We start from the raw sequence: 26,824 nt of genomic DNA on the forward strand, positions 1-26,824 counted from the left end.
TTTTCAACGTTTATTTATTTTTGGGACAGAGAGAGAGAGAGCATGAACGGGCGAGGGGCAGAGAGAGAGGGAGACACAGAATCGGAAACAGGCTCCAGGCTCTGAGCCTTCAGCCCAGAGCCCGACGCTGGGCTCGAACTCACGGACCACGAGATCGTGACCTGGCTGAAGTCGGACGCTTAACCGACTGCGCCACCCAGGTGCCCCTAAAATTTTTTTTAAATTGTGTAATAGACATTACTATAGATATATTTACATACTAGATGTTACAATGGCAGTGGGTACAAGGTGTGGAGAACTTTGCATGACACACTAAACAATGTGTCTTTTGTATTTCAGGCAATGTGGAAGTGGGGATAGGGCACTCAGGAGTTTCATACTAGAAGAGAAATGTCACATATTTTATTTGGAATGTACAGTTTTTGAGGCCACATGGATGCTGGATGGAGAAAAAAATGGGGGCTTGCGACAGAGAGATAGAATGTTCTAATATAGCAGGAAGATGATGATAGAGATGGGGAAAGGAGGTTGAATCTGAAACATATTCAGAAAGCAGTAGCTACAAAATTTGGTAGTTCATAAGTGGGAAGGGTGAGGTAGAGTCAAGTGAATTCCTAGTTTCTGTGTTGAGTAATTGGATGGTATTTCTAGTCACCAAGACAGGAGCAGGAGGAGAATGTGGTTGGCTGGAGCAAAGGAGAGGAGGAAGATGCAGTGTGCTGAGTTAGGTATGGAGATTTCATGACATGGGGCAAGATACGATAGGGATACTTGGGAAGTCAGGCTGAGAGAAGGTTTGGGGACCACCGTTGTGCCATAGTATATGTGGGAGGTGATGCAGTGACAGAGTTAGCAGTGGGAAGCACTGTATCACTCTTACAGTTTTGCCTAGGCACGATACCACTCATGGTGTTGATGATGGTAATCTCTCACATGTAGGATATTTCATGCATCAGTGGTGGGCTTGATGCCTTACAGGCATTGTCAAATTTAACGTCTCTCAAAACAATGTGAGATATGTACAAGACATTCCTAAATTTTACAGATATAGCAAAGAACGAGCCATGAGATCCTCTGCTATATGACCTCATTCAATACACTGGAGTTTTTCATCGTATTTTACTCCCCCTCTATCTTGGCAAAGTCTTTAGCACGTACAAAGCATCTAATACATGCTAGCCAAATAATGGTGGGATTTACTTCCTACAGAGTCACCCTTATGACAGAAAGGATTTGGCTAACAGTCATCGGGGAAGTAGGGTGGAAGGATTCTTTTGGTAAAATCTTGCATTTATGAAGGGTTACAGAAGCTGAGGTGGTAAATAAACATAGCAACGTGATTTTTTTTAACCTACTTCAGTCTTTAGGCTTCCTTAGGAAATCCGAAAGAAGCTATGGATCCTTTCCCCTGAAAAAGGCACTCTGGGGAGAATGAGCATACCCAAAATTTTGAATAAAGCTGAGGTTCACCAACCCTGCTAAAGGCTTAACACATGCTTTGATGTGCACATCTTCAAGTTATTTCCATGATTCCTTCTAAATTATCCCCACTTCTATTGCAAGGATAATTTCTCTTGTCACCTATACAGCCAAATTCTGATGTAGCTGGAATTAAGCATTAGAGCATTTCTGAGGCATACGTGTGATTTTGATTACCTCCCAATTCAGATCGAAATAAATCTATATCCTTTTCCAAATCTACTCTTTGGAAATTTTTGTTAATACGCAAATGGGCATCCTGTACACTAAGAATCTGGACAAATGACAAGTCCCCTCACTACATTGTTAGTTACCCATAGAGATCAATTAATTCTTATGTGTATTGAATAACACACTCATATCTATGAGCTGCTCCTAACAAACAAAACTAACTCTATGCTCAGGAAATGTAAATAGATTTTAATATCAACCTGAGAGAAATAATTAAGATGAGAATGTGCTGCCAAAATAATTATATAATATACTATAAATTATCATCAGTTAGTATAAATTGAGAATCGTCATTATTACATCATCGGGATTTAGCCAAAGTAATGAACTTCCCAACAATTAACGGTCTCAAAGACTACCAAATGACTTTAGGAACTTAAAAATAAACAGCTTAAGTATTTCCCCATTTCTTTGAAAGCCTACTATGTACAAGGCAATGCACAAATTCTTTATGTCTAACACTGGGAAGAAGATTCTTGATCACTCGTATGCATGGAGGCTCAGAGCTGCAGAGAACCTTGGCAAGATTAGAATCCAACAATCCTATTTGACAGATGAAGTGACTGCATTTAAGAAGAACCAACAGACTTTTGAAAATAGCATATCTAAATGGTCTAAGAAACTCAGGTCATAGGCATGTTAAACCCTGGTTTGAAATTCCGGGCTTACCATTGGGTGTATGACATGGGACCTCATTTTTCTCATCTGTAACATGAGATATTTTGAGAGGATAAAAAGATACCATTCCAGTCAAATGCATAGCATAGTCTTGCACAAAGTGAGTGCCCAGTGAGTGGCAATTATTTTATTCTATTAGGGCAAGAGCAGAATTTGCAACTGGATCTACTGACCATCAGTCTAAGACTCTAGTCATAGATAGAAATGAGTTTTCCAGTCTTTCACCAGTCCATGGGCATTGGATGGCTACACTCTGTGACTTTCATTTCAAGGTCTCTTTTGATTAAGGGGGCAGAGATGTATGTTTTCCTTGGTGTTGTTTTTAATGTTGTATCGTTCTCACCTTCAATAAGTACTCAACAAATAGGTGTTCAACTAAAGAGTGAATTTCTCTACTGTGCTCCTACCACATTCTCTCCTTGGCTTCAATATAATCAGCATTTCTTGAGGACTTATGTAAACTGGACAAATGAGTGGATGTTTGATAAACTGAATTAAAGGAGTATAAAGCTTAACAACACGTGTTCCATGTTCTATTGCGAGGAGAATCAGTTGGCATCTGGGTGTACATAACAGTATCAGAATGAGATGCTTTTTTTGCCCCTCTTTTAAATCCTGAGGTAAGTTTCAAATCCCAGTCTAGCCACTGCTGGCTCTGTGACCTTGGGCAAGTTACAGAATCTCTCCGAGCTCTGTCAGTTTCTTGTATACAGAATTTTCTCAGGAAAACGATTGATGCATTTCATTCGCTTAGCACAGTGCCTGGCACACGGGAAGTCCTATAAGAGCAGCTCCCAAGGTCTTTATGATTATGATTAAACATGATGGGGTTGTGTATCTGACTTAGTGGGTGCAGGTTCCAAACACGGGTTTGTGACCTCTTGGCACATCGCAGATGTACTGCTTGGCTGGCAGTTTTCTGTGTTGAGAGATAAAAACTGATTGTGCTTCTGTCCTGTGGAAATATGAAATGAACTCTTTCTAACCATCTCTGTTTGTCCTGCTCATAGGCAATAGATACAACATCTACGAGGAAAGAATCAATGCGCAAAATTATTTAACTAATCAGCATTACCGCTCCACTTCCTAGTAGAAGGAAGCAGGGTATTAAAACTACATTTTCTCCCTGGCCTTGTTTTTATGTTAATTGACAGAAAGGAAAAAAAATAAAAACAAGAGAGCACAAATGTTGACAGGAGAAAATGTGATATAATTCCACGAAATATTTTGGTTCTAAAATGTTTTATGGAGACTAATGGCTCAATTATAGCTTAATGCTCATTGCTCTAAGTGTTGTGAGGGGGATGAGAAGTCTCTCTTCTGAAGCACTTGTTCATGGAAACAAGAAAGCAGGTTTCCTGAGAGGGAAACAGCATGTTCATGATCACCTACTGGCCGCTGTCCAGCTCAGGGACTCGGCCCAGCCCTGATGCAGCTTCCCTGCTGAACGGAGCATCACGGTGTCCCCTCCCTTTCCGTCAGGGAACCGTTAGGATTCCGGCTACTGTGCTTGAAATTGTGACTTGCTTTCTCAATCCTATTACAGGATTTGAAAGTGTCTGTGCAGCTCTCCAAAGAGGTAAATGTATTTCAGGAAGTGGAATCATAGGCTGAAATGCATTACAGTTCTTAATAATATAGGGCTTCAGACATTGAATAAAACCTTCCTTTGAGGAAACTGAGGCATAGAGGGGCGACTTGCTCAAATGTGCTTGGCAGAGTTGAGAGTACAGCACACTGAGTGAGCTGGAGGGAGGCGATTTAGGAGACTGCTTTTCTCAAGAGCTTCTAGTACAGTTCTTGGATCGTTCATTTATCCATTTCCTTTATTCATTCAGCAGAGCAGTGTTGAGCACCCACTGTGTGTCAAGTAATGTAGTACATGCTGGGGATTTAGGAGAACAAGACAAAGGAGGTTTCTATCCTCCTGGAGGTTATAGTATTGTAGGGAATATGGACCACAAACGAGTCGATGCCCAGATGTTTGCATTATGAGCATGCTCAGTACATGGTGGATAAAATTATTACTATCTCTGAGCTTCAATTTTTGTGTGCAAAAGAAGGATAATACCAATTATACCAAGAGTTATTGGGTAGAGTAAAGGAGACAGTTGCTTATCAACCAGCATGGTGCTGGACGTGTGTTAGGAGTTCCAGTGCAGAGTGTTCTCACTTCATTCCTCATCTTTAAATTCGTCTCCCATCAGCCACTCTCTTGGTAGAATCAGCCTCAGTAGGAATCAGTAAGGGTGCAGGTAGGGCAGGCAGTGGAGAGTCAGTGGGAAGAGAGTAGGAATTGGGGGAAGTGCTGAGGATTTGGGGTGTCCACGCTGGAGACAGGCTAGGAGACAGTAGCATCCTTGCCAAGCAACAGAACGCCCACTGGGAGGTGGTGGATAGACAGGGAGAGAAGAGGATGCTGAGTGATGGGATGAGTCCTATGTATATCCTGCTGGTTGCTGGGGGCACTCTCAGACTACAGAAATTCACAAAGACATTTCATTCATACGAAAGCCCTGTTCCTCTGTAACCTAATCAAGTCTTGACATTTGAATTTCTAACTAATTTTTAAGAAATAACTTCAGATTCTCATCATATAGCACTTGTTCAATATGAATAGAAATAATTACCTTACCGGAGTGATTAGCATGCCCAAGAATAACTATAGACTTTTCCCCCCAATTTTTACTTTTAGATAAATGTCAGATATCTTCTTTAAAGTGCATTTGATTTCTTTTTTTCTGAAGAATCATTACAAAGTAGTAAAATATGATGAAGGTGCAGGGAAATGCAAGGAAATAATGGGAAATGTGCTTGAGAAGAAAGCCAAGTTGACCTGGCAGAGAAAATTTTATCAGCAATGATTTTAGTCACCAAAAATTGGGAGCTATTAATATTAAGTTTATCTAAAAGAGACCAGCAGCAAGTGGTTGTGTTTCTTTCAGACATTCTGGAAGCCTACTTCAAAATGGAATGGCTTACCCATTATGAATGGGGGCCCTTCGTGGTAAAGTGGGCACACAGGCTCCAAAAACAGGTGGTCTGGAGACCATGTGGCAGCCTGGTTACTCAGAGAGTGACCTTGTTGGGGCACTTAACCTATGTGAGCTTCAGTTTCCTCAACTCTTACCTGAGAATACCAAATTTACCCCAGGGGTTGTCTGCATTAGACAGAATATCGGATGCCAGGAATCATCATGGCACCTCAGGAAAAGAGATTGGAAGAGATTGGTTGACTAGTGGCTGGAATTAGGGCCTTGAACTCCTTCACTCTCCAGCTTCCCTAGAGGCACACTGGGCAGACAGTTACAGGGAAGGTCTCTGTCTTTGTTTCCACAGGTTGTTGTCCAAAGCTAATGGAGCAAGTCAAACTGGGTCACACAGAGCCCTTGGGCCTCATTTTAACCAGAATAGCAAGTCCTACGGTCCTCAGTATCACTTTCCAACCATATAGCTTCTCAGAGGTCCGGATAAAACCAACCTGGAGCCTCTGCTGTGATTTCACAAAGAGTGAATGTATTTTCACACACAGTAAGGTAGGGATTTTATGCTAGAACTTCTACAAAGGCTCTCCCCACTTCCAAACATTTGTAACTCATTAGTCTGCAACAAAAAGTGGATGAACATACTTCCCCCAAAGCCTCACAGCAATCCTACCACTCACATGATGAGGAGAGTGAATACAAGATAAAACATAATAGGGCACAGGATGGAGGAAAGGGTTTACGTCAATGGCTAGAGCAAAACTGAACTAATCCCACTCCCTCTTAGCCCGGCTGACATTTCTTGGGAGGGCTTCACTTAGAAGGTTTTTTTGGTTTGTTGTTCCAAAAAATTGGTCTTTGAATGAAGTAATCTCTATGCTATCAGGAAAGAGCCACTTGCATCAGTGGGACATCAAATCCATATTTATTGAAATAGAGGAGAAACTCTTTCCCAGGCTTGCTTGTTCCAAGCCTGTGCTTTGGGAGAGATGTAGCCAGGTATGTGAGCCAAATGGTTATCTCACCAAGAGAAGTCTCATCAGCAAATCATTGTCTTAAATCTAACAGAAGTCCCCAGTCTCTGTTATAACAGACTCCCGGAGGGGATGCTTTTTTGTATTTTGAGGGCTATGCATAGAATCTGGGTGTTTTTCTCAGTTCTGGTTCACACCCCATTACACACTTTAATGAACTGAATTGAAATTCTCAAATGAAGCCTCAAGATAAAACGCTGCTGATTGTATTTATTTACCTTTGAAGTTAGCTTGTGACATCACTACAATATGCTTGCTTTCTTTACTGAGAGACGATTATAGTATCTAAAGGTTTGTTAACACAACTGTAGTCTAGAAGTAGGTAACACTTACTCTTCCCCTAACTAGAGAAGCAAAATTTCATAGAGGAGAAGGTTCAGGATGGGATAGAGGAGGCTGAGTTCCAGATCCTGGCTCTGTAACTGTGGGAAAGTCATTTCGCCTCCCCTAAAGTGAAAGAATTGGCCTTGATGATGTCTAAGATTGTTTTCAACTGCAACTTTAAATATTTCTCTGACTCGATATAGATTTTTAGTGTAACCATCCAGGAGATAATAGAAACATGTAGTCAACTTTCCTGATTGTCTACTTTCAGGTGAAATTAAAACCTCAACTCTGAACTCCATGGCTTCAGGTATGAGATCCAGCCGTGGAGAGTCAGGTGGATAGGCTGCTCTAAGAGCTCTCCCAAGTGATTCGGAAATCCGCAGTTCTGCATTTGTACGGAGGGACTGGTGTGCTTAAGAGATCAGTGCCCATTGCCAGTGAACCACATAGCACATCCTAAACCTTTTAAACTAGAGAGTACAATAACAGCTTGTGTCATTTCAGACAAGAACATTGCCTTATGCTACAATAACCACTTATATTCAATACAAAGAGACACCCATTAAGGCCACGTAAATATAACCTGGCTATTTTTTTTCCCCATGTTCCTCCAAATTCATCCCTTGATCTTTTATTAATGCTTCTATTTTAAACATCTGGCTAGCCTTTTCCATTGTCTTTGTCTATGCCAGAGTTTCTCAACCTCAGCACTACTGGCATTTTAGGGTACATAAATCTTTGTTGTGGGGGATGTCCTGTGCATGATAGGGTATTTAGCAGCTTCCTTGGCTTCTAATTACTAGTTGCCAGGAGAGTGCCACTGTCCCCAATATGACAACCAAACATGTCTCCAGACATTACCAAAATTCCTCGAGTGTCCAAAATCACTCTGGGTGAAGGACGCTGGTCTATGCTCTATCTTTTTTTCCAATTCTGAATTTTCTTTCACGGGCATAAGATCAGGGCTATATCCTGAAGTGCTAGAAATGATTACTCTGCTGTTATCATTATTCCTAACATTACTAATACCTTTCACTTACATACGATTTTGCAATTTATCAAGTGTTTCTACTCACATTATTCATAAAGATTAATGCATGGCAGCTCATTGTCTATGACGAGTTACAAGAGAGAAGCATCTCTTCTTTCATTGTCCCTGTGCCCCCTTTTCACCATGCTTGGAATCCTGCGTGTTTGACAAAAGAGGTCTTGCCATGAGGAAGATGTCTTTAGGACAAGTCAGGCGCTGTGTAAATGAAATCTGCCCAGTCTTTCAAGAGATTTGAAAGATGAGATGCTTAATCACCTTGAAATGACATCTTTCTCCTGTCAACCTCTGTTGACGTTATCGACGTACCTCCCAATACCTAAGACACCCCCCCCCCACCATCTACAACTACATACAGCAAGTGGCTTCATTAAACTCCCCGAGCCCTGTGACTCCTTAAAAGGGTTCTGAAAGCTGCAGTCCTCAGCCTAAACTGGACTGCAGCAGCTTTATCACGCTGCACTCAGTGAAACCAGATGGCATTTTTGAGAAAAAGAAACGAACATATCCCCCCCCCCACCTCACCTCCTCCCTGCACCCTCTTACCTGCTTAAGGATTTCAGCAGCTGTCCCATGTGAACAATCAAATATCACATAGAACTCCTTGCCCTTCTTCATCTCCTTGAGTAAAGGCTTGGCATCTTTATTCCCAGAGGGCAGCTGGCGGATTTTGATTTTAATGTTATATCTGGAGGGAGCTTTGATGAGCTCTTGTAGACGAATGAGGCCTAGAAAATGACAATCCCATCATGCAACAGACTGTTCTGTCTAAAGAGGACTTGTTTATTGCCATTTACAGTCAAACTCATATCATTCCCAAAATGTATCAAGAGGCCACCTTCCAAAAGTTTACACGGTTGACTTCTCATTTGTCATTCCCTTTTCTGTGGTAGATTATACTGCATTTTCCTTTTGTGGGTATGCATGTGTAGTTTGGAAACACAATTTCCCAAGCAAATTTTGAATTTATTTAGAATGCAGTTGTCTCCTCCAGTGTTTGGCCAACACCACAAACCTTTAACAAATCAAGTCTGTAAGTATAAAGCTTTTGTAAACCAATGTTGCTTGACGTTTCCAAAGGTGTGCAATGACATGGATAATGCTTGCTTGCTTAAAAAAACAAACAAATAAACAACAATAGAATACTAGAATTTCTTGGGGGGTAAATCTCTGTAAGCCTGTCATCAAGTATTTATGTATAGCATACTGTTTACCAGCTAATTAGCTGGGCTTTCAGTATAATTTTCCAGTCCCTACCATATAAACTATTTATAAATGGCTCATCACATCCTCTTTCTAATGTGATTGAAGATTGAATTGGAAAACCCTCTCTTGATTAAAAAAAGAAATACCATAGAGTTTTTAGAGATTATGATAATAAAACCAGAAAAAAATTCCTTTAAAACCCACCATTGATAATTGCAGGAAAGTATATACAGCCAACTAACTTGATGGAGAAGGTTTGATTCTCCATAAGAACAAATCAATCTACTGAGCTCTACCATTTTCTAACAGACATACTTTACTGGGGCGAAGCAAACAGCTATATAAAACCTCCATCTTATTTCCCTTAACATTACCGTGTGATTGCTACACTGCATAACGTTGGCTCTCACTCAAGGACTCTCATCACATTGGAAAATTGACTTTTTTTTTTTTTTTATTGCACAGTTCTGTGCCTTTAGGATTTGTCAACTTCACGTAATCAATAGGAAATATTAAGGGTTATCAGTATTCAGATGGAAATTTTGCTATGCACTGTCACGGATGCCAGCTACCTCTGGACTTGATATATTGCTTTCATTTTCTTATTTTACTTATTTAGTTATCTGCCCACTCCACCCAAACCACAGTTTTGTGGCTCAGATGTTAAAATGTCCCTCTAATTAATACCTTGGATAGGTTGGGTTCTGAGGCACAGTAACATTGTAACTAAGTGGCTCTTTGGAGTCAAATGGGTGTATGCAATTGGGGGATGATGGTGGTTAGGGTCTGTAGAACCATAACAAGAGTCACTGCTCATTGTTAATTTTTTTTTTTTTTTACATAATAATGGAAATTTTTAGCATGGTAGCCTTTCTGGGCTCTTGCTTTTTTCCAAACCAATCAGTGTGGTTGAAGGCTCTCAAATGTCAGTAATGATCCACTTAACTCTCTTCACTTCCAGAATCACGAGTCCTGAGCCACTCGTGCTTACGCCAAATGGAAGAAAACTGAGCACATGGACTTGCATATTTGTTAATCCTCAATCCTGTGAAGTGAGCATTATTATCTTTGTTATTTCTGTTAAGGAAACTGAAGCTTAGAGCAATTAACTGTCTCAGGGTAACAAAGATAGTGAGGAGGACCCATCAGTTCAAGTTGTTGCCTGTGAGTCCTGCACTCAATCTTTCTCCTTCATGGTCCAGCCTCACAAACACAAATTGCTGGTGCTCAGGGAACAGATATAGCTTGGGATTATTTGGTGAAATGGGGAAAAAATAGAAACAGGGACCCTCATTCTTCTTTCTTCTTTACTCCTGGGTACTTGAGTCTCATTTGAGTTTTTTCTATTGCTCTCCTGCTTTGCAAATGCATAGTTTTTTTTTTTTTTTTCTTATTCCTGAGCATGGCCACAAGGGAGACCAATGTAGCCTTTAAATAAAATGGGAAAACCATTTAGAAAGAACATTTCATGTGCTGCAACAAACTGCCTTTTTGTTCTTTTGCTGAATGGAATGTTGATCTAGAAGTGCATCTTCCTATCATGATGATTTACCCATGTTAATGGTATTTTAAAGTTGAATATGTTTTCTCACTTCATTTATTGGTTTTTATCGAAAAACATTTCCTGGATCTTCCTTATATGCCAAACCCCGTGAAAGAGGTGGGACATGAACCCATCTTGCTTTAAGGAAGGGATTCAGTTGTTCTTACGTGGCTAGAACCAAAATGAGCAATGTACTGGTAATTTGCAATGTAAGTATTTCAATACATTAGTAACAATCTTGGAGTCTTGTTTTCCAATGTTCATTTTATTTTGAGCACCTCAGAATTTTGCACTAAGTGTTTCAGGTATTTTCATTACATGAAATCTACCGTGTGTCAGAGATGATTTAATCAATTTAAGTGTTGAGCTGCTAGCAGAACTTGTAAATTTACAGTAAGTCAGAAATAGTAAGGAAAACAGTTCTTCGGTGTTTAGTTTTATATCGAGGTCCTCAGGTTGGAATAAAGTGGTATAGAAAGCAAAAGCGAAAGAACAAAAAGTAAAAGCCCATGGAAAGATTTCATCCCATCAGCTCTTAGATGGAGTCTCACTTACTACTCAATTTTTATAAATCATAAGGTGAGGCTAATGGAGGCTGTTGAAGATACCTGCTCAGGATCCTAAGATCTTGTTAAGGCTTAAGTGACAGATCCCGGACTGAAAGCCATGTGTAACTTCTGACTCCCAATCTCAGGCTCCTTTTCTTTTCTTTTCTTCTCTTTTCTTTTCTTTTCTTTTCTTTTTTTTTTTTTTTTTTTTTTTTTTTTTTTTAATTTTTTTTTTTTTTCAACGTTTATTTATTTTTGGGACAGAGAGAGACAGAGCATGAACGGGGGAGGGGCAGAGAGAGAGGGAGACACAGAATCGGAAACAGGCTCCAGGCTCCGAGCCATCAGCCCAGAGCCTGACGCGGGGCTCGAACTCACGGACCGCGAGATCGTGACCTGGCTGAAGTCGGACGCCCAACCGACTGCGCCACCCAGGCGCCCCTCTTTTCTTTTCTTAACCAAATCAGTGTCTCTCCTGACTTTAGATTTCAGATCAACTAACTGACTAACTAACTAACTATTAAATAAATAACTACACACATAAATAGAGAGAAAAAACTGGACCAGCATAAAGCAATCAAACATTTAGTTGGTAAATGAGGCCATGAATAGACATTTTGCTCCCTCCTCCTCAAAAAAGGTGACCATGCATTCTCACAATTCTCTTCTAAAAGAAAGTGATTTTAATACCAGTAGCGGAGAAAGGAGAACGACTCAGTACAAAAGCCCAGTTTCTAATTGGTCTAAATTTATCTTTTGGAAAAACTGACTACTAAGCCCCTAATTTTCTCAGTTTGTCTGCTGGCAGGTGATTTGGCCTCGGGAAGGGAGAGGCTCAACAGGTTGAAAGATTACAGACCAAGTTGTGGGAAGAAGAATGAGGGTTGACCAGGGGGGTTTACATTTCTCTTCCCAAAGCAATTGTTTGCTAAAAAAAAAAAAAAAAAAAGAAAGCCATTCTGCCTTCATTAGCAAACATTGTAGAATTTACAATTTAAAAGTCTTTTCTTTTTTCTTGTTTTTCCCCTTAGTTCCCAGGTAGAAAAATTTAGAGAAAGTGTTCCTTTTTATTTGCACTGTGCAGCAATCCATCAATCACCCACCATGCGTTGTAAAGAGTAGCAAAACTTATTTGCTAAACAAATAATTACTTTAGGGAAAGGAAATTGATTTAGGCACAACTCCTAACTTTGCTAATGGTCCTCCGAGTTTGGAAGCAAGCCTTGACAAGTGACCCAGCGCTCCCAGGGTTGGACTCCAAATGCAGAGGACGGTTACAGTGCATGCAAATCTGGTGTCGGTGGCAGTCTTTCTAGCCCACCACGATGGAGGGACTTGAAAAGTAAAATGCAGTTCAGGAGATGATCAAACCCAACTGAGGGGCATTCTGCAATAAAACTGGTCTGGACTCAGCCATTTCCTGTGAGGAGAGGGTATGAGGTGTACCTGGGCACAGGTGACTTCCATGACAGTGGGGAGTTGGGTAAGTTGGTTCTGAGTCCCTTCCATCCAGGTGAAAAAAGCTGTAGGGCCTGCAACACCATTGGGCAACAGCACCCCCAGGGGGTTCTGTCTGTGCCTTGGGCAGAGCCATGCCCTTTGGTCACTGGGAAGGCCTCAGGGGTTTAGAACAACCTGCAGTGAGCCCTTCTGGCCAGCAAACACCTACTCTCCTAGCCTCAGTCATCTCTGCAGAGCATTTGTTTTTAAAAAATGATTACTCTAGGGGCGCCTGGGTGGCGCAGTCGGTTAAGCGTCCGACTTCAGCCAGGTCACGATCTCGCGGTCCGTGAGTTCGAGCCCCGCGTCAGGCTCTGGGCTGATGGCTCGGAGCCTGGAGCCTGTTTCCGATTCTGTGTCTCCCTCTCTCTCTGCCCCTCCCCCGTTCATGCTCTGTCTCTCTCTGTCCCAAAAATAAAAAATAAAAAAAAAAAATAAAAAAAAAATGATTACTCTATATTGTATTATCCTATTTGTATACACTAGTATTGTATTCGTGTTAAGTTTCTTGTATTTGATGCTTGTAGTGTGGCTATAACAAGGAAGGCCATAGTTCTTAGGAAATACATACTAATGACTTAGGGGTAAAAAGGCCGTGATGTCAGCTACTTACTTTCAAATGGTTAAATAACACTACTACTTACTATTATGATTGTTGTAATTGTTTTTGTATTTAGAGAATCACAGAGCATTAAAACAAATGCAGCCAAATGATAACAACGGCTAACCTAGATGAAGGGAATACAGGAGTTCATTGTACCTTTCTTGCATCCTTTTTTCTAGGTTCACATCTCTTTAAATACATGGATCACATGTGGAGATATAAAATAGCACCACAAGAGCCTCTTCCTCTACTCTCACCCCCCAGGGAGGCAGTTGGAAACTGCACCTTTGGTTTCAAAAGCACTTTAGAGCAAGGAATCTATTTCGCATGAATTCGACCTGGGCTATGCATATGGAGATAACTTTCAAAAATGTCCAAACGGCCAATTCTTCTTTTTTTTTTTTGGAAATTTATTGTCAAATTGGTTTCCATACAACACCCAGTGCTCATCCCAAAAGGTGCCCTCCTCAATACCCATCACCCACCCTCCCCTCCCTCCCCCCCCGCCCCCCCATCAACCCTCAGTTTGTTCTCAGTTCTCAACAGTTTCTTATGCTTTGGCTCTCTCCCACTCTAACCTCTTTTTTTTTTTTTTCCTTCCCCTCCCCCATGGGTTTCTGTTAAGTTTCTCAGGATCCACATAAGAGTGAAAACATATGGTCTCTGTCTTTCTCTGTATGGCTTATTTCACTTAGCATCACACTCTCCAGTTCCATCCATGTTGCCACAAAGGGCCATATTTCATTCTTTCTCATTGCCATGTAGTACTCCATTGTGTATATAAACCACAATTTCTTTATCCATTCATCAGTTGATGGACATTTAGGCTCTTTCCATAATTTGGCTATTGTTGAGAGGGCTGCTATAAACATTGGGGTACAATTGCCCCTATGCATCAGTACTCCTGTATCCCTTGGATAAATTCCTAGCAGTGCTACTGCTGGGTCATAGGGTAGGTCTATTTTTAATTTTTTGAGGAACCTCCACACTGTTTTCCAGAGCGGCTACACCAGTTTGCATTCCCACCAACAGTGCAAGAGGGTTCCCAAACGGCCAATTCTAAACACTCATTTTGGCTAGCTATCCACTCTGTGCACTCAGATATGACACAGAAAAATGCTGATTTGCATACACAGGGAGTGACTCTGGAAACAGGTGGAGATACGGAGGAGAAAAAAAAAGAACCTGCTATTTACAGTGAGTGTTTAAAATTTCCCATGCCTTCTCCTTAAGTAATAATAAACTGCCATTTACATTACTCCTTTTATGAAGGATGCTATATGCCTTATAAATATCTCAATAAACCTCACAATACACCTTTGAGGTGAAAAGGTATCAGTGCTATTCTGCAGTAAAGAAAGTGAGACACAGTGAGGTTAATTGTTTAGACTGGTCCTGAAAATAAGTCACAGATGCCAGGAATTGGAAGGGACCTTAAAGGCCAAACCCCTACTTGATGCACGAATCCCCTCTACACAGCTGTTGCTGCACCTCTCTATTTGAAAAATTCCCCACCTCACACTGAAGCCCAGTTCATTTCTGGACAGCTTTAGTTATATTCAATAAGTATTAGTTCAAAAGAAAAGTACCTATGTTTTCTTGAGTCTTAATTTAATTCCCTGTTGATTAAACCACATCAGTGGGGTTGATGCCATAAAAATGAGTGTAATAAACCATTGGGACCCAAAGATAAGATCGTACATTTTAAATGTTAATTTCCTCTTCATTTGTACTTAGAAACATAGAAAATGGCATTTCAAAAACTTGTTGGTGTATTAATATACCCAAATCTAATAGGATTCTTAAGGGGATCTATGTACCCTCCAGAGGAAAGGAAAAATCAGAATTGAGAAATGGAAATGGGTAAGTGAGTGAATTACCTGGGGGAAATATAGCACTTTTAAGTGCAGATCTTCATACATACGATTTTTCAAACGTGTATCCAAAAAAAAAAAAAAAAAAAAGCTAGAGACTTCCCAAAAGAAAAATTGTGTCCCTTGATCAAAGGACCTCAAAGAAGAATCTAGTCAAAATATTTGAGATGAACTGTGTTGCAGTTAGCTCAACCAGAGTATTTTAGTCTTGAATTCTTGCTGATATCAATGGTAGCTAAAAATAATATACCTTCATGCAATATCTAAAGATTGGCTTCCAAACAGAATTCTGAAAATTTGAATAGGGTTCTGGGCAGAGGACTGGAGTGGGTGGATAGGAAGGGTAGAAAAGAGTGAGGACAGAGGGAAAAAAAAAAAGAGCTATAATTTTTTATCTTGTTGGTACTGAGTGCCAAGGATTTCTATCCCCCAGCTATTTCAGGTGGAATTGTGGGAAGGCATGTAGCAGAAGTGTTCTGGCTGGCACAAATGGTCATAATAACACAGTGGGGGTAAGTTGTGATTGCTGAAGGGAAAAGATTTACTTATTCTTTTATTTGGCACTGATCGCATACTGAATAACTTTCATTTTGGCTTCGTCACTTATGGCAAAATGTTAACTTTCTTCAAGTCCAAATTTCAGGCCTCTGTCAAGGTTCTTGGTTCTGGACAGTATATTCTTTCTGTTTTCTATGGGAAGATGAAAGGAAATGTAATAAATGCAGTAAATAACAAGTCACTGTTTAAATACAGCCATTCGAGCTGTTATCTCACTTGGAGTGGTTGAGCATATTAAACGAGTTAATCATACAAAATATTTAAAAGAGTGTGTGCCACATAATCAGAACTCAAGAATTTAGTTATTGTGATATTTGCGGTTCTCATTTGCTTTGTGTTTTTTCCTTGAATTTATTACTTCTTTCAATCACTGACATTTTTATGTGTGTCCACCTTATTTCAAATTAATCCTCATTATAAAGCTTTGAGACGTTGTTTCCAATGATAGTTAATAGCTCTTAATTTTAGGCCGCGTTTTAGAAATCTCATGGCTCTGATGTGTTAAGAAAAATGATATAAGGCAACCATGGATGAAAAAAAAAAACCCAACTTTTGATGGCGATGTGTTGTGAACTCAGGGCTAGAGGCATCTGGCTGGAACTCATTTCCTTGAGGGCCTTATCTAGCCCTATCGATACACGGACTCTCAAATTTGTACCCCCAGCTCACACTACATTTCTGAATTCCAGATGTATATATTAGCTGCCTGTTCATCACCTTCACTTGAATGTAGCAGACATTATAAATTCAAACTTCACATGCTCATGACTGAAAAAACTCCTGATAGCATCCTTTTTCCTCCAAAGTAGTTCCATCTATAACCTTCCTCATCTTAGGTGATGTTAACTCCTTCCATTGGCTCTGGCTAAAAAGGTTAGAGTCACCCTTGACTCCTCTATTTTTCTTCACTCCTTCAGGTCATTATGCTAGCTCAACATTCAAAATATTTCTAGAAACTGGCATTTTCTTACTCTTCTATTAACTTATCTTCCTCAATTGCCTTCAGTTCTCTAGAGGCTATTTTTACCCTTGCCTCCCTCTATCGTATTATCAATACAAGAGCCAGAATGATCTTTTTATGATGTAAATCTGATGTTACTCCTCTGCTGAAAACTCTCCAATGGTTTTCCCATTTCATGAAGTGCAGAAGGTCTTCCTGCGGTCTATAAAATCCTCCATGATCCATAAGGTGCTCTTCTCTGACCTAGTTTCCCACTATCCCTCCCCTCTCACGCTGGTCCCACCACACCGGCCTCCTTCTTTGTTATAAACAAACATTTGTTGGAAGACACCATACTCATTCATTTACATGTGTCATCTATGGCTGTTTTCTTGCTACCTTGCAGAGTGAAATAGTCACGACCCTATGACACACAAAGCTTAAGCTAGATGCTATCTGGCCATCAGAGACAAAAAGTTTGCCGGCCCCTTTTCTGCAAAATAGTTGTGGCTACATTTCACTGAGACTGGCCTTGAAAAAGCAGAAACTGCTGAATATCCTCCACACTGCATTTGGTGCTCAGCTTCTCAGCTCTTTTTGATGCGTGTGAGGGATAGAAACTAGGCTTCCACCAGGGGTCTAATGAAGCAGAGGGGATGACCAATGAGCAGCAATTTCTCACTGCCTAGGGTCACCTCTGAATGTGGGAATCAGAGAGAACTAGGTGACTGATGGGAGGAATATCCAGGCAACAGAGAAAGAGAGAGAGAGATGAAGCGAAACACAACTTCACTCCCTCAACAGTTCTCTAGGGTCTTTCTACATTTTCACTTCCAGAGGACAGAATTCTGCCTTCTAGTATTTAGTGAATTGAATTTTGTCCTTAGAGACAAGCACAGTGCTCCCCTTGACTTCAATGGGAGTCATGGGCCATTTGGTCCCCCAGACATCTGTGCTGGCTTCAGGCTATTTAACAAACTCCTAAACAAATCCCAATAAAGTGTTCTTTAATGGGTACTTAATTCTGGTGTGAGGGCGGGTGCTGGGCACACCTAAGTCCTTTCTTTTCCTTCAGGTTTACTAAGTTTTCTCCTTTTTATGTCTTGATAATTACTGCAACCAAAACCCTGAGTCAAGCAGTATTAAACCCACTCAAAGGCAAAAGATGTCTGCTTTTATTGATCTCAGTTGACCTGTTTACTCTCTGGGTTCCAATTTAATAGCTCAATTGATTATTCATTTACATTTTTAATTTCTTTGTGGGTAAAATCATTTTAACATGAGTCATTTCTAACTTAATGGGCAACATACAAATTCATTTGGGATTTTCAACTTTGGCAAGTATTTATTGAACAATTGGGCTCAGGTGAACTTAATAAGGATGAAAACCAGATTTCAGTTTCTTGTAAAAAAATGATAGAAAGGATTGAGTTTCCTCCTGTGCAAAATGCCCATCACTTCTGGGTGCTTACCTGAAATCAGAAGGTTGGTTAGAACATCAATTTCTGTGTTACCCTTTTACAAATTAGGTTTTGTCTAAATATAATTTGAAATCTATAATATTATGCTCATGCCTTTAGTTGAGCTCTTAAATCCAAAAGTTTTAATGTCATTCATCAATTTGTGTTCCTTCTAGATGGCTCTGCTTTGCTGGAGATGGTAGAAATCGTGAGAAAAATTTGTACTATTGAGTGTATTACATAATGAGAAATAGTATGACTTTATTAGCTCATGCGATTATCTATTTACAAAGGTAAGCAACATGAAAGATCAGACTATACTTACATTTATAATTGAAGGGGAGCAGAATTTGCCAGGCAAAATGTGTCCCATTGGCATGGGGATTTTTTTTAAGACGTTTATTTTTAAGAAACAGCAGGCGCAGATGAAGCTCTGAAATCTGAGTAGATGTTGCCCTTTTGTAAGAGACGGTTACATGTATAAAAGAAACCTTTTTGTAAGGGAGATACTCCCTTACTGTACCAGAAAGAGAGGGGTGACTCAATCTCTAGAAATTCTTCTCAACAGAGAAGGCAGGGACTTAAACATGCATTATAATCTTGCCCTTGTTCACTGTGCTTTTTTTGATAATCTCCCATACCTGATTCCCCACCCCCAACATCTTTCATCTTTGGCAAAAGGTGGTTTTTAAGGTGATAGCTTAGGCCATTTCAGTAAGTTAACTTTGTTTTCTTGGGTCTCTCCCATGCTTATAGGTGGTATACATCTTATTAAACTTTGCTTTTCTCCTGTTAATATGTCTCATGTCAATTTCATTGCTTGACCAGCCAAAGATCCTCGAAGGGAAGAAGTGGAAACTTTCCCACCCCTACACATTATAATGTTCTATCTCAAGGTTTTTAAAATCTGCTTTTGGAATTTTTTTGATAGTACGTTTCTTTCTTCCCAGCAAGCAGGTGAAGCTTTAAGAATATGACTGCCTGTGGCTTATACTTCCCTGTAGGACTGTTTCGAATATATTTGTAAGTTATATATCCAATAACCTACCTTCACTTCTTTCTAAAATGAGATGAGGTATAAGAAAATATCTAAATGCATATTTCCAACTGTAAGAGTCACTTTTATCTGGCAACTTAAAATGCAACCAGAGTTTAGTGCAAAATAGAGGAGGCTTACTATCATCCTCTGATAAGTAGTAAGTGCCAGTGCTTGGTGAAAAGGACAGTGAAAAATGAAATACTATTAAAAACTTGGTAAGTGCTTTGCGTTATTAATTTTCACTAATAATTTTCTTAACCTTATTACCAAATGTGTAGATCAAGAAAGGAGCTAATTTTAAACCTTGGAGGAAAAAAATATGCAGAAAATAAACAGCATTATGCCTTGTACATGTAATACCTAAATAGTCCTATAGGCCATAATTGTGTTAGGTGGCAGATTATAAAAATAAATAAGATAAACTTCCAATGTTTAGGAATTCCTATTCTCCTACATGTGCAAACAGGTAATTGAAGCATGTAACATAATGCTTATATTTATGAAGTGCTATTGAACCCTCTGGTGGCCCCAGTGGGCTTTAAGGAAGAAGTGATATTTGAATGAGAGCATGTGGAATGAGGGACTTCACCGTCTTTGGGGTAGAGGGAGGATCACCCGTAGTAAGGGGCCAGCTTCAGAAAAGGAGAGTCAGACATATTACGTCTCCTCAGGGGAGAGAAACAAAAGCAAAAATAAACTATGGGGCCTATCCCAAAATAAAAACTTTTTGCACAGCAAAGGAAACCACTACCCAAACAAAAAGGCAACCTACTGAATGGGTGAGGACATTTGTAAAGGCAATCTCTTGTAAGGGGTCAATACCAAAATATATGAAGAACTTATACAACTCAACACCAAAAAAAAAAAAAAAAAAGTAATCCAATAATAATAATTAAAAAAAGAGGGCACAGGACCTAAATAGACAGTTTTACAATGAAGACAACCAGATGGCCAACAGATACATGAAAAGATGCTTAACATCACTCATCATCAGGGGAATTCAAGTCCAAACCTCAATGAGACATTACCTTAAACCAGTTAGAATTGCTAGTATCAAAAACATAAACAAATAATAAATGCTGGTGAGAATGAGGAAAAGAAGGAACCCTCATACACTGTTGGTGGGAATATAAATGGTGCAGCCACCATGGAAAACAGTATGAAGTTTCCTCAGAAAATTAAAAATAGAAATGTATGAGCTAACAATTCCACTCCTGAGTATTTACACAAAGCAGATGAAAATGATAATTCAAACAATATATGTACTCTTCTGTTTATCACAGCCTTATTTAAAATAGCTAAGATATGGAAACACCCCAAGTATTTATTAATAGATGAATGGGATAAAGATGATGTGTATGTGTATATATAATGGAATATTACACAACCATAAAAAGAACAGGATTTGTGACAACACAGATGGACCTAGAGGGTATTATGCTAAGTGAAATAAGTCAGACAGAACATAAAAATACCATATGATTTCACTCATATGTGGAATCTAAAAAACAAAACAAATGAACAAACGAGCAAACCAAAAAAGCAGACAGATCCATAAATACAGAGAACAATCTGCTGGCTGCCAGAGGGGAGGTGAGTGAGTAGGGAGATGGGCACAATGGGTGAAGGGTACTGGGAGGTACAGACTTGTCACAGGAGTAAGTCACAGGAATAAAAACACGGCATAAGGACTATAGTCAATGGCACTGTAGTAGTGTTGTATGGTGACAGATGGTACCTACTTGTGGTACCTACTTGTGGCTCACCTACTTGTGGTGAGCACAGCATAATGTATAAACCTGTCGAACCACTATGTTGCACACCTGAAACCAATGTAACACTGTGTGTCAACTATACTTCAATAAAAAAAGAAAAGAAGATTCAGATGAAGTTGGGGGTAAGGAATGATGGACTCTTCATCCTAGCTGATGTGAGGTACAGGGAGTAAAGGGAAGACGGTGCTGGGGTTAATGGAGATGAAAGGGACGAGATGGTGAACATCTTTAAACTAGAAAGACTTGACAAAGGAGAGTCACCAGCAGAATGTAACTGAATAAAAGGGATCCTCAGTCCTTTTGAAATGTGACAAGAAGACAGAGGGGAAAGGTGCTGGCCAAAGAAACTTGAAATGAAGGCAGATCAGAGGATGTGTCTAGTGAGATGGGGGCTCCAAGCATCACATTTCTGTTCTGATCCTAAAATAAACAGGTGGAACAATGCAAGCTTTATTAAGGGTTTGTTACTGGGGGTTCTCAGTCCCTTTCCCATGAAATGGGCAACTGTACTGAGTTAGCCTCTAACTGGATTCCTCGTTAACCTCCTTTAGAAACGTTTCTAACATGTAACATGTACACAGTTACTTACAAGTTGAAAGCATACTTCGTAGTAATTTTCCAACTTTCTCTGCATTATTTAAGGAAGGGAGTCATGGTCACGGTCTTAAGAGAGTTGGGAGAAATGAAATCACATCTTTAATATCAATAAGGTGATATTTCTTTTAAAACATCCCCTTAAATATGATGATGGAAGGATCATCAGAAAGGATCCACAGGAATTAGATAGACATGGAGATGTATGGCATTCTCAAATTAGAATACTCCATTCACCTCATAAAAAAGAGCATTTTCACGTACTCCACCTGATGAGTTAATGCCTCTAGAACACTCCGACTCCCTTTGTTCAGACCAGACATGGCCAGGTGAGGTTCCTGTGTGAGTCCCCTACCTGTGCTGTCTTCATACACCACTGTCACTGTTTTCCAGTTGTAGTAGAGGACCAGATCCAGGACCGCCCTGCTGATAGCTGCATAATCTGGGTACAGGTTGATGTAAAACAAGTCTTTGTTGTCCACCGATGGGTGTTTCCAGCGGGTCTGTATGTGTGGAACTTCGAGAGCATTGCAAATTGACTGCACGGCACTGACAGAGGAACTGTGGGAAGGGCCAAAGAGAGCAGCCACACCAAGAGCCAGCTGGTCGCAGGCTAGTGGCCACAGATGAGGAGGGGTTGAGAGGGAGGGCAGGGAAGGGGGGAGAGAGAGAGAGGGCTGTGAATTCCATCTTTCCTTCCATGATCCCTCTTTTTATTTTCATTACTGGAAATTCTCCACTCTCCATCTGTATGTTGAGAAATTATGCTTCATCCAACTTCCAATATCCCCGAGATGCTAAAATATTGAGATATTTGAATGTGGAACTGATTAGCAACACATCACAGGGCCAACTCTGTGCAATCAAAAATAAGTGGCTGTTCTCACACCATTACTTCTAAATCCCTTGCCTGGCATGGCGTAACCCACGGGGGCTCAGAGCTGCTCTACAAGCTACTGGCCAAGGGAATGTCATGTGAATGAAGTATTGTCCTATGGCAGGGTGACAAGGAGGATATTAATGTGGTCAGAGAATTCAGAAGATTCTCCGGGTGGCTGCAAAAGCACTTCAGTTGCCATCTTCCCAAAACTCAGAAAGGGATTCCAGGCTATTGAAAAACTGCTAAGGAATAGTAAGTGATATTGATACCTACTTAATTATAGAATATTAACATAACATAGCTTAAAGGGATCTCAGAAGCCACGTGGTCCAACCCACTAATACCATAGACCATGAAGTGAGTCAGGGCCACCAGGTAAGGGCGGAACTCTACCAGAGGCCAGGGGCCAAGCTCAAGGACAGGCCTCTCCCTGTTTCAGCATCAGCCTAACGAAATCGAGTCAGTATAAAATTTAATCTATAACATTTATTTGGTTTTCTCTTTATAAGATTTTATATACTCATTGAGAGAATTTAGAGTATTTTAAAGCATAAGGGAGAAAAAAAAAGACCCTATAATTCCATCATCTTAGAATAATACCTCTTCATATTTTGGCATTCCAACTTATAAAAAATTGAATCTCTGCAGACACAGGTTGATACGTTGCTTTCTTTAACACTGAATTTAACACTAAAAACACACCCTTTCCCCCAAGTCATTACAGAGTCTTCGAAAGTATATTTTTTTGTGCCTGTAGAATAGCCGATTCCATGGCTATGCCATCATTTATTTTACTGTTCTGATGATATTGAACCTTTAAGCTGATCCTAACGTTTGTTATTATAACTAATATTATAGTATTTAGTTGTTATATTTTTCTCTGAAGTTTACATTACTTTTTTAGAGTAGATTCTCAGCTATAATTAAATTACTAGATACATATTAGGCAAATTCCCTTCCAGAAAGATTGGGACCAGTTATCCTCTACAACCGTGCAAAATAGGGTCTACTCTCTTCATGCCGATATAAATTTATGCTGGCATTATATAGAAGTTTATAGTATCTCATTATTTTAATGCTAATTTTAAAAAGTTTGGAACTCCCAAGAGATAATAATTAAATATTTGAATTAATTAATAACAAAATTTTTAAATGAAACTGTGTTAATTTTTATAGTAATGTTGTTCTACAAATAAAAATAAGTAGAAAAATTATATGGCTTTGTCAAAATGATCTGACTGGATCTAGAGAGAAAAAATAATAAAATTTTGAAAACCATATTTCAAATATCTACGGTACTGCAAATGTTTACAGTCATTCACAAGGAAAAACTTTCTCATGTTGTGCTCTTTGGCACTGAATTACTACATGAGATATGAAGACATATAATTTTCTGCATTAAGTGCTGTAAGTGTAAATTGCCATTGTCTATGGAAGCTCATTTCCTGGATATGTTTTCATTGGTAACAAAATGAGAGCATGAGAATGTGTGAACTGTTGTTTTGTCTAACATGGGCGATGGATTGAGATGCCTGCTAATATTTAGCTCTGGGATGCTAATATGACTTGACAGAAAATCAATTTTTTGAATTCTGTTTGCCAGCAAATTACCAGTTTTAAGAAGCTTTGGGGGTGTTTAATTTACAAGTATGACAGGTACTTGAGACCACAGAAAAGCTTTCAGTTTTATGTGGGTTGAAGTATCATTGTTAAATGTGTTTGCCTGTCTAAGGTATTTGCTCAGCAATGTTTGTGTGTGCATGTGTGATAGAGAGCCAAGACAGAGACAGAGAGACACAGACAGAGATAAAGACAGAGATCAAAAGACAGAGACAGACAGAGAGAGGCAGAGGAGGAGAGAGATCAAACCCATAGAAATAATTTATGTGAAGATGACTTTGAAGAGCTGTATAAATAGAATTTTATTATTTGTTCATAGGTAACGCTGACCTATGTAGTATCTGCAATTCCATCCATCTTTAAAAAGAAAATGTTCTTATACTAAGGTCATGCCATCGATCAGAAGAAGAATCATTATACTGTTTGCTTTTCATCTGTGCTGCTAGGAAAACACTTTACCTTTTGTTTGTAAAGAGCACTAGGAATCCTGCAGAAGAGTGTGTAAGGTGCACACATCTCATGATGCTGAGTTAATTCTATGTGGAACAACCAATATTAGTTCCTTGGAAATCGGCACAACCATGGTGTTCATTGCATTCCATTTATTTGTGTGTTTTTAACTGGCAAAACATTCCTCTATGAGGGAAAAAGACTCTTCTCCTATGGAGGTTGCTGAGTGGCCTTGGTGTCCACAATAACATCTGCATGGAGTCTCAACAGCTCCCTGGTTAGAGGCCAAGTTGCGAGTGTATTGAATGTGACTGTACTTTGGAGTAGTCTCAGGAGTGTTTGGGGGACATCTAAACAAGCCCCACAATCCCAACGGCTCTTTCCAGGACAGAAACCTTGCAGCCTATGTATAAAGTAGATTACTTTTTAGGACCTTGTCTTCTTGGAAGAAAAAGAGAATCAGGAAAAAAAAAATGCAGAGATTGTCTCCTAGGTTTAATTTTTATATTTTTATGACTTTGTGAAAAGGACTTTTTAAAAAAAAAAAAAGTTGAGAAAATCCTAGGTAAACCCAGTAGTTTACAACCTGTTAAAATTCAGGGTGTGAGTTATGTGCGTTGTGGACATTTCCACATGCTCGGTGGATATGACCTTCCACGAAGTTTTATTTGACTGTGCTGTACAATTTCATGGTGGTATCTCAGCCTCAGGAAGGAAAAACAGATCAAGCTTGACATTTTCCATTCACAGCTGAACCAGTTAATCATAGAGTGGAGGGCACTGAAGGGTGAGCTAATCGGAATGGCCCAGAAAACAGAGCTAGGCAACATCCATTAGGATCCTTCAGATTGTACTGGACAGTGACATCAAGGACCGAGATTTCCTGCAACCCATTTACACAAAGATGTCCACTCTGACAAAGGACAGGTAGCAAAAACGGTGACTTGTGGAGCAGACACATCACCCAAAAAAGCTTCGAAAAATGGGAAAATAAAATAGTTACCTCTCCGCGAGGCTTCAAAACTATCAAAAAGATTAATTCTCTGGATGTCATAGGTTAACGTGGTGTTAGGCATCAGGGTTCGATTTCTGTTAATGCTGGTGACTGCGAACTTGAATGCTAATTCTTCAACATTAACAGGTTCGTTTTCCACAGTTTCAAAAATCCCTCCTGCAGAAGCAAAAGAGATGCATGAGAAGCATTAGTCACATCATTCCTGTGTATTTTTTAAGAAGAATATTAATGATTCAGACAAAAGGCCCTCCAAAATAAATGTGGTAATGGTCAGAACAGATCCCAAAACCAGTGTTAAAAGTTTATCAGCATGTGTCACATGCACAGAAATAGGTCTTCATATGAATGCCTCGGTTTTCAAATCCAAAGTTGGACTATATATTACCTCTCAGGTGGCCAACATATTCCAAATATTTAATACCACGTCAAGCATAACTGACAACATGGTGGAGAGTGATTTTCCACAGTTTGGACATGAATCACACCGTGGTTGACCTAAACATAATTTGAGCTGTATCTGGTAAGGACCATCCCTCTTCAGAATGAAGCTCTTTTGATTCAAAAGCAGACCTTTTAGACTCTAGATAGATCATTCAGAGAGTTGAGTGGGGTCAAAACGAGACATACATACACTTAAAATTTTCAAAGTAAAAGCACTTCTTCTTTTCTTATCACTCAAAATTCTGAGGTCATATTCTAGCACTTTCCAAAGTGCACAGGCAGATTAAAAGAACTGTTGTTTGTTTTGTTTTGAGAAACTGTTTGGTCTGGCCCCAAAGCAAGCCTACATCCCATCTCTAGAGAAATATGCTTCTCCCCTAACAGAGAATATGCACCAAATCTTTGATATCTCAAACATGAGGATCTCTTCACAGGAGGCAATATGAAATATCAGTGCTTAAAGCCTCGTGGGAGAACTCATCTCTGACTTTGCTTGACATGGTGATATTAGTAGATGTAATTGGAGTATTTTTAACTGTACATTCTTAATTTTTTTAATAGACACAAGACACACAGTAGAGTCTCTCTTAACTGACCTCTACTTAACTTATTCCTTGATTGACCAATACTCCTAATTTCCCTTGAATAAAGCATTAACTGGATTCCATGGAATGCTGAATACTTATAACTAGGTCTAACCATTGAGGGACCTCTTACTGAGGGTAAGTTGTAGGTTTTTTCCAAACTTGGTTATGCCAGATTGATTTGCAAACACTTCAAGTTCTCTCTACACTCAAAAGAAAGAAGAAAGAAAGAAAGAAAGAAAGAAAGAAAAAAGAAGGAAGGAAGGAAGGAAGGAAGGAAGGAAGGAAGGAAGGAAGGAAGGAAAAAAATACGGGAAAGAAAGAAGATAAGGAAAAGGAAAGGAAGAAAAGAAGAAAAAGAAAAGAAAAGGCAAAGGAAAAGAAAAGGAAAGGAAAAGAAAGAAAAATCTAA

The 26,824-nt window shown here is 39.6% G+C and overlaps 1 protein-coding gene across 6 annotated transcripts in view; it reads right to left on the bottom strand.

Annotated features, from left to right (window-relative positions):
- Window positions 1-26,824, bottom strand: part of GRIK1 (glutamate ionotropic receptor kainate type subunit 1) — a 375,649-nt gene that overhangs the window by 118,006 nt on the left and 230,819 nt on the right. For all 6 annotated transcript variants that reach the window (XM_086675821.1, XM_086675820.1, XM_086675824.1 and 3 more), the window contains exons 2-4: window positions 25,376-25,543; window positions 21,778-22,035; window positions 8,328-8,509 (exon numbers count right to left, since the gene is read on the bottom strand). In XM_086675821.1, the coding sequence (XP_086531947.1) occupies window positions 8,328-8,509; window positions 21,778-22,035; window positions 25,376-25,543 (608 nt within the window). The remainder of the gene's footprint in view (window positions 1-8,327; window positions 8,510-21,777; window positions 22,036-25,375; window positions 25,544-26,824) is intronic.

The sequence above is a fragment of the Puma concolor genome, chromosome C2, assembly GCF_028749965.1.
Source record: "Puma concolor isolate L17-30 chromosome C2, mPumCon1.1.hap2, whole genome shotgun sequence".
Lineage (NCBI taxonomy): Eukaryota > Metazoa > Chordata > Mammalia > Carnivora > Felidae > Puma > Puma concolor.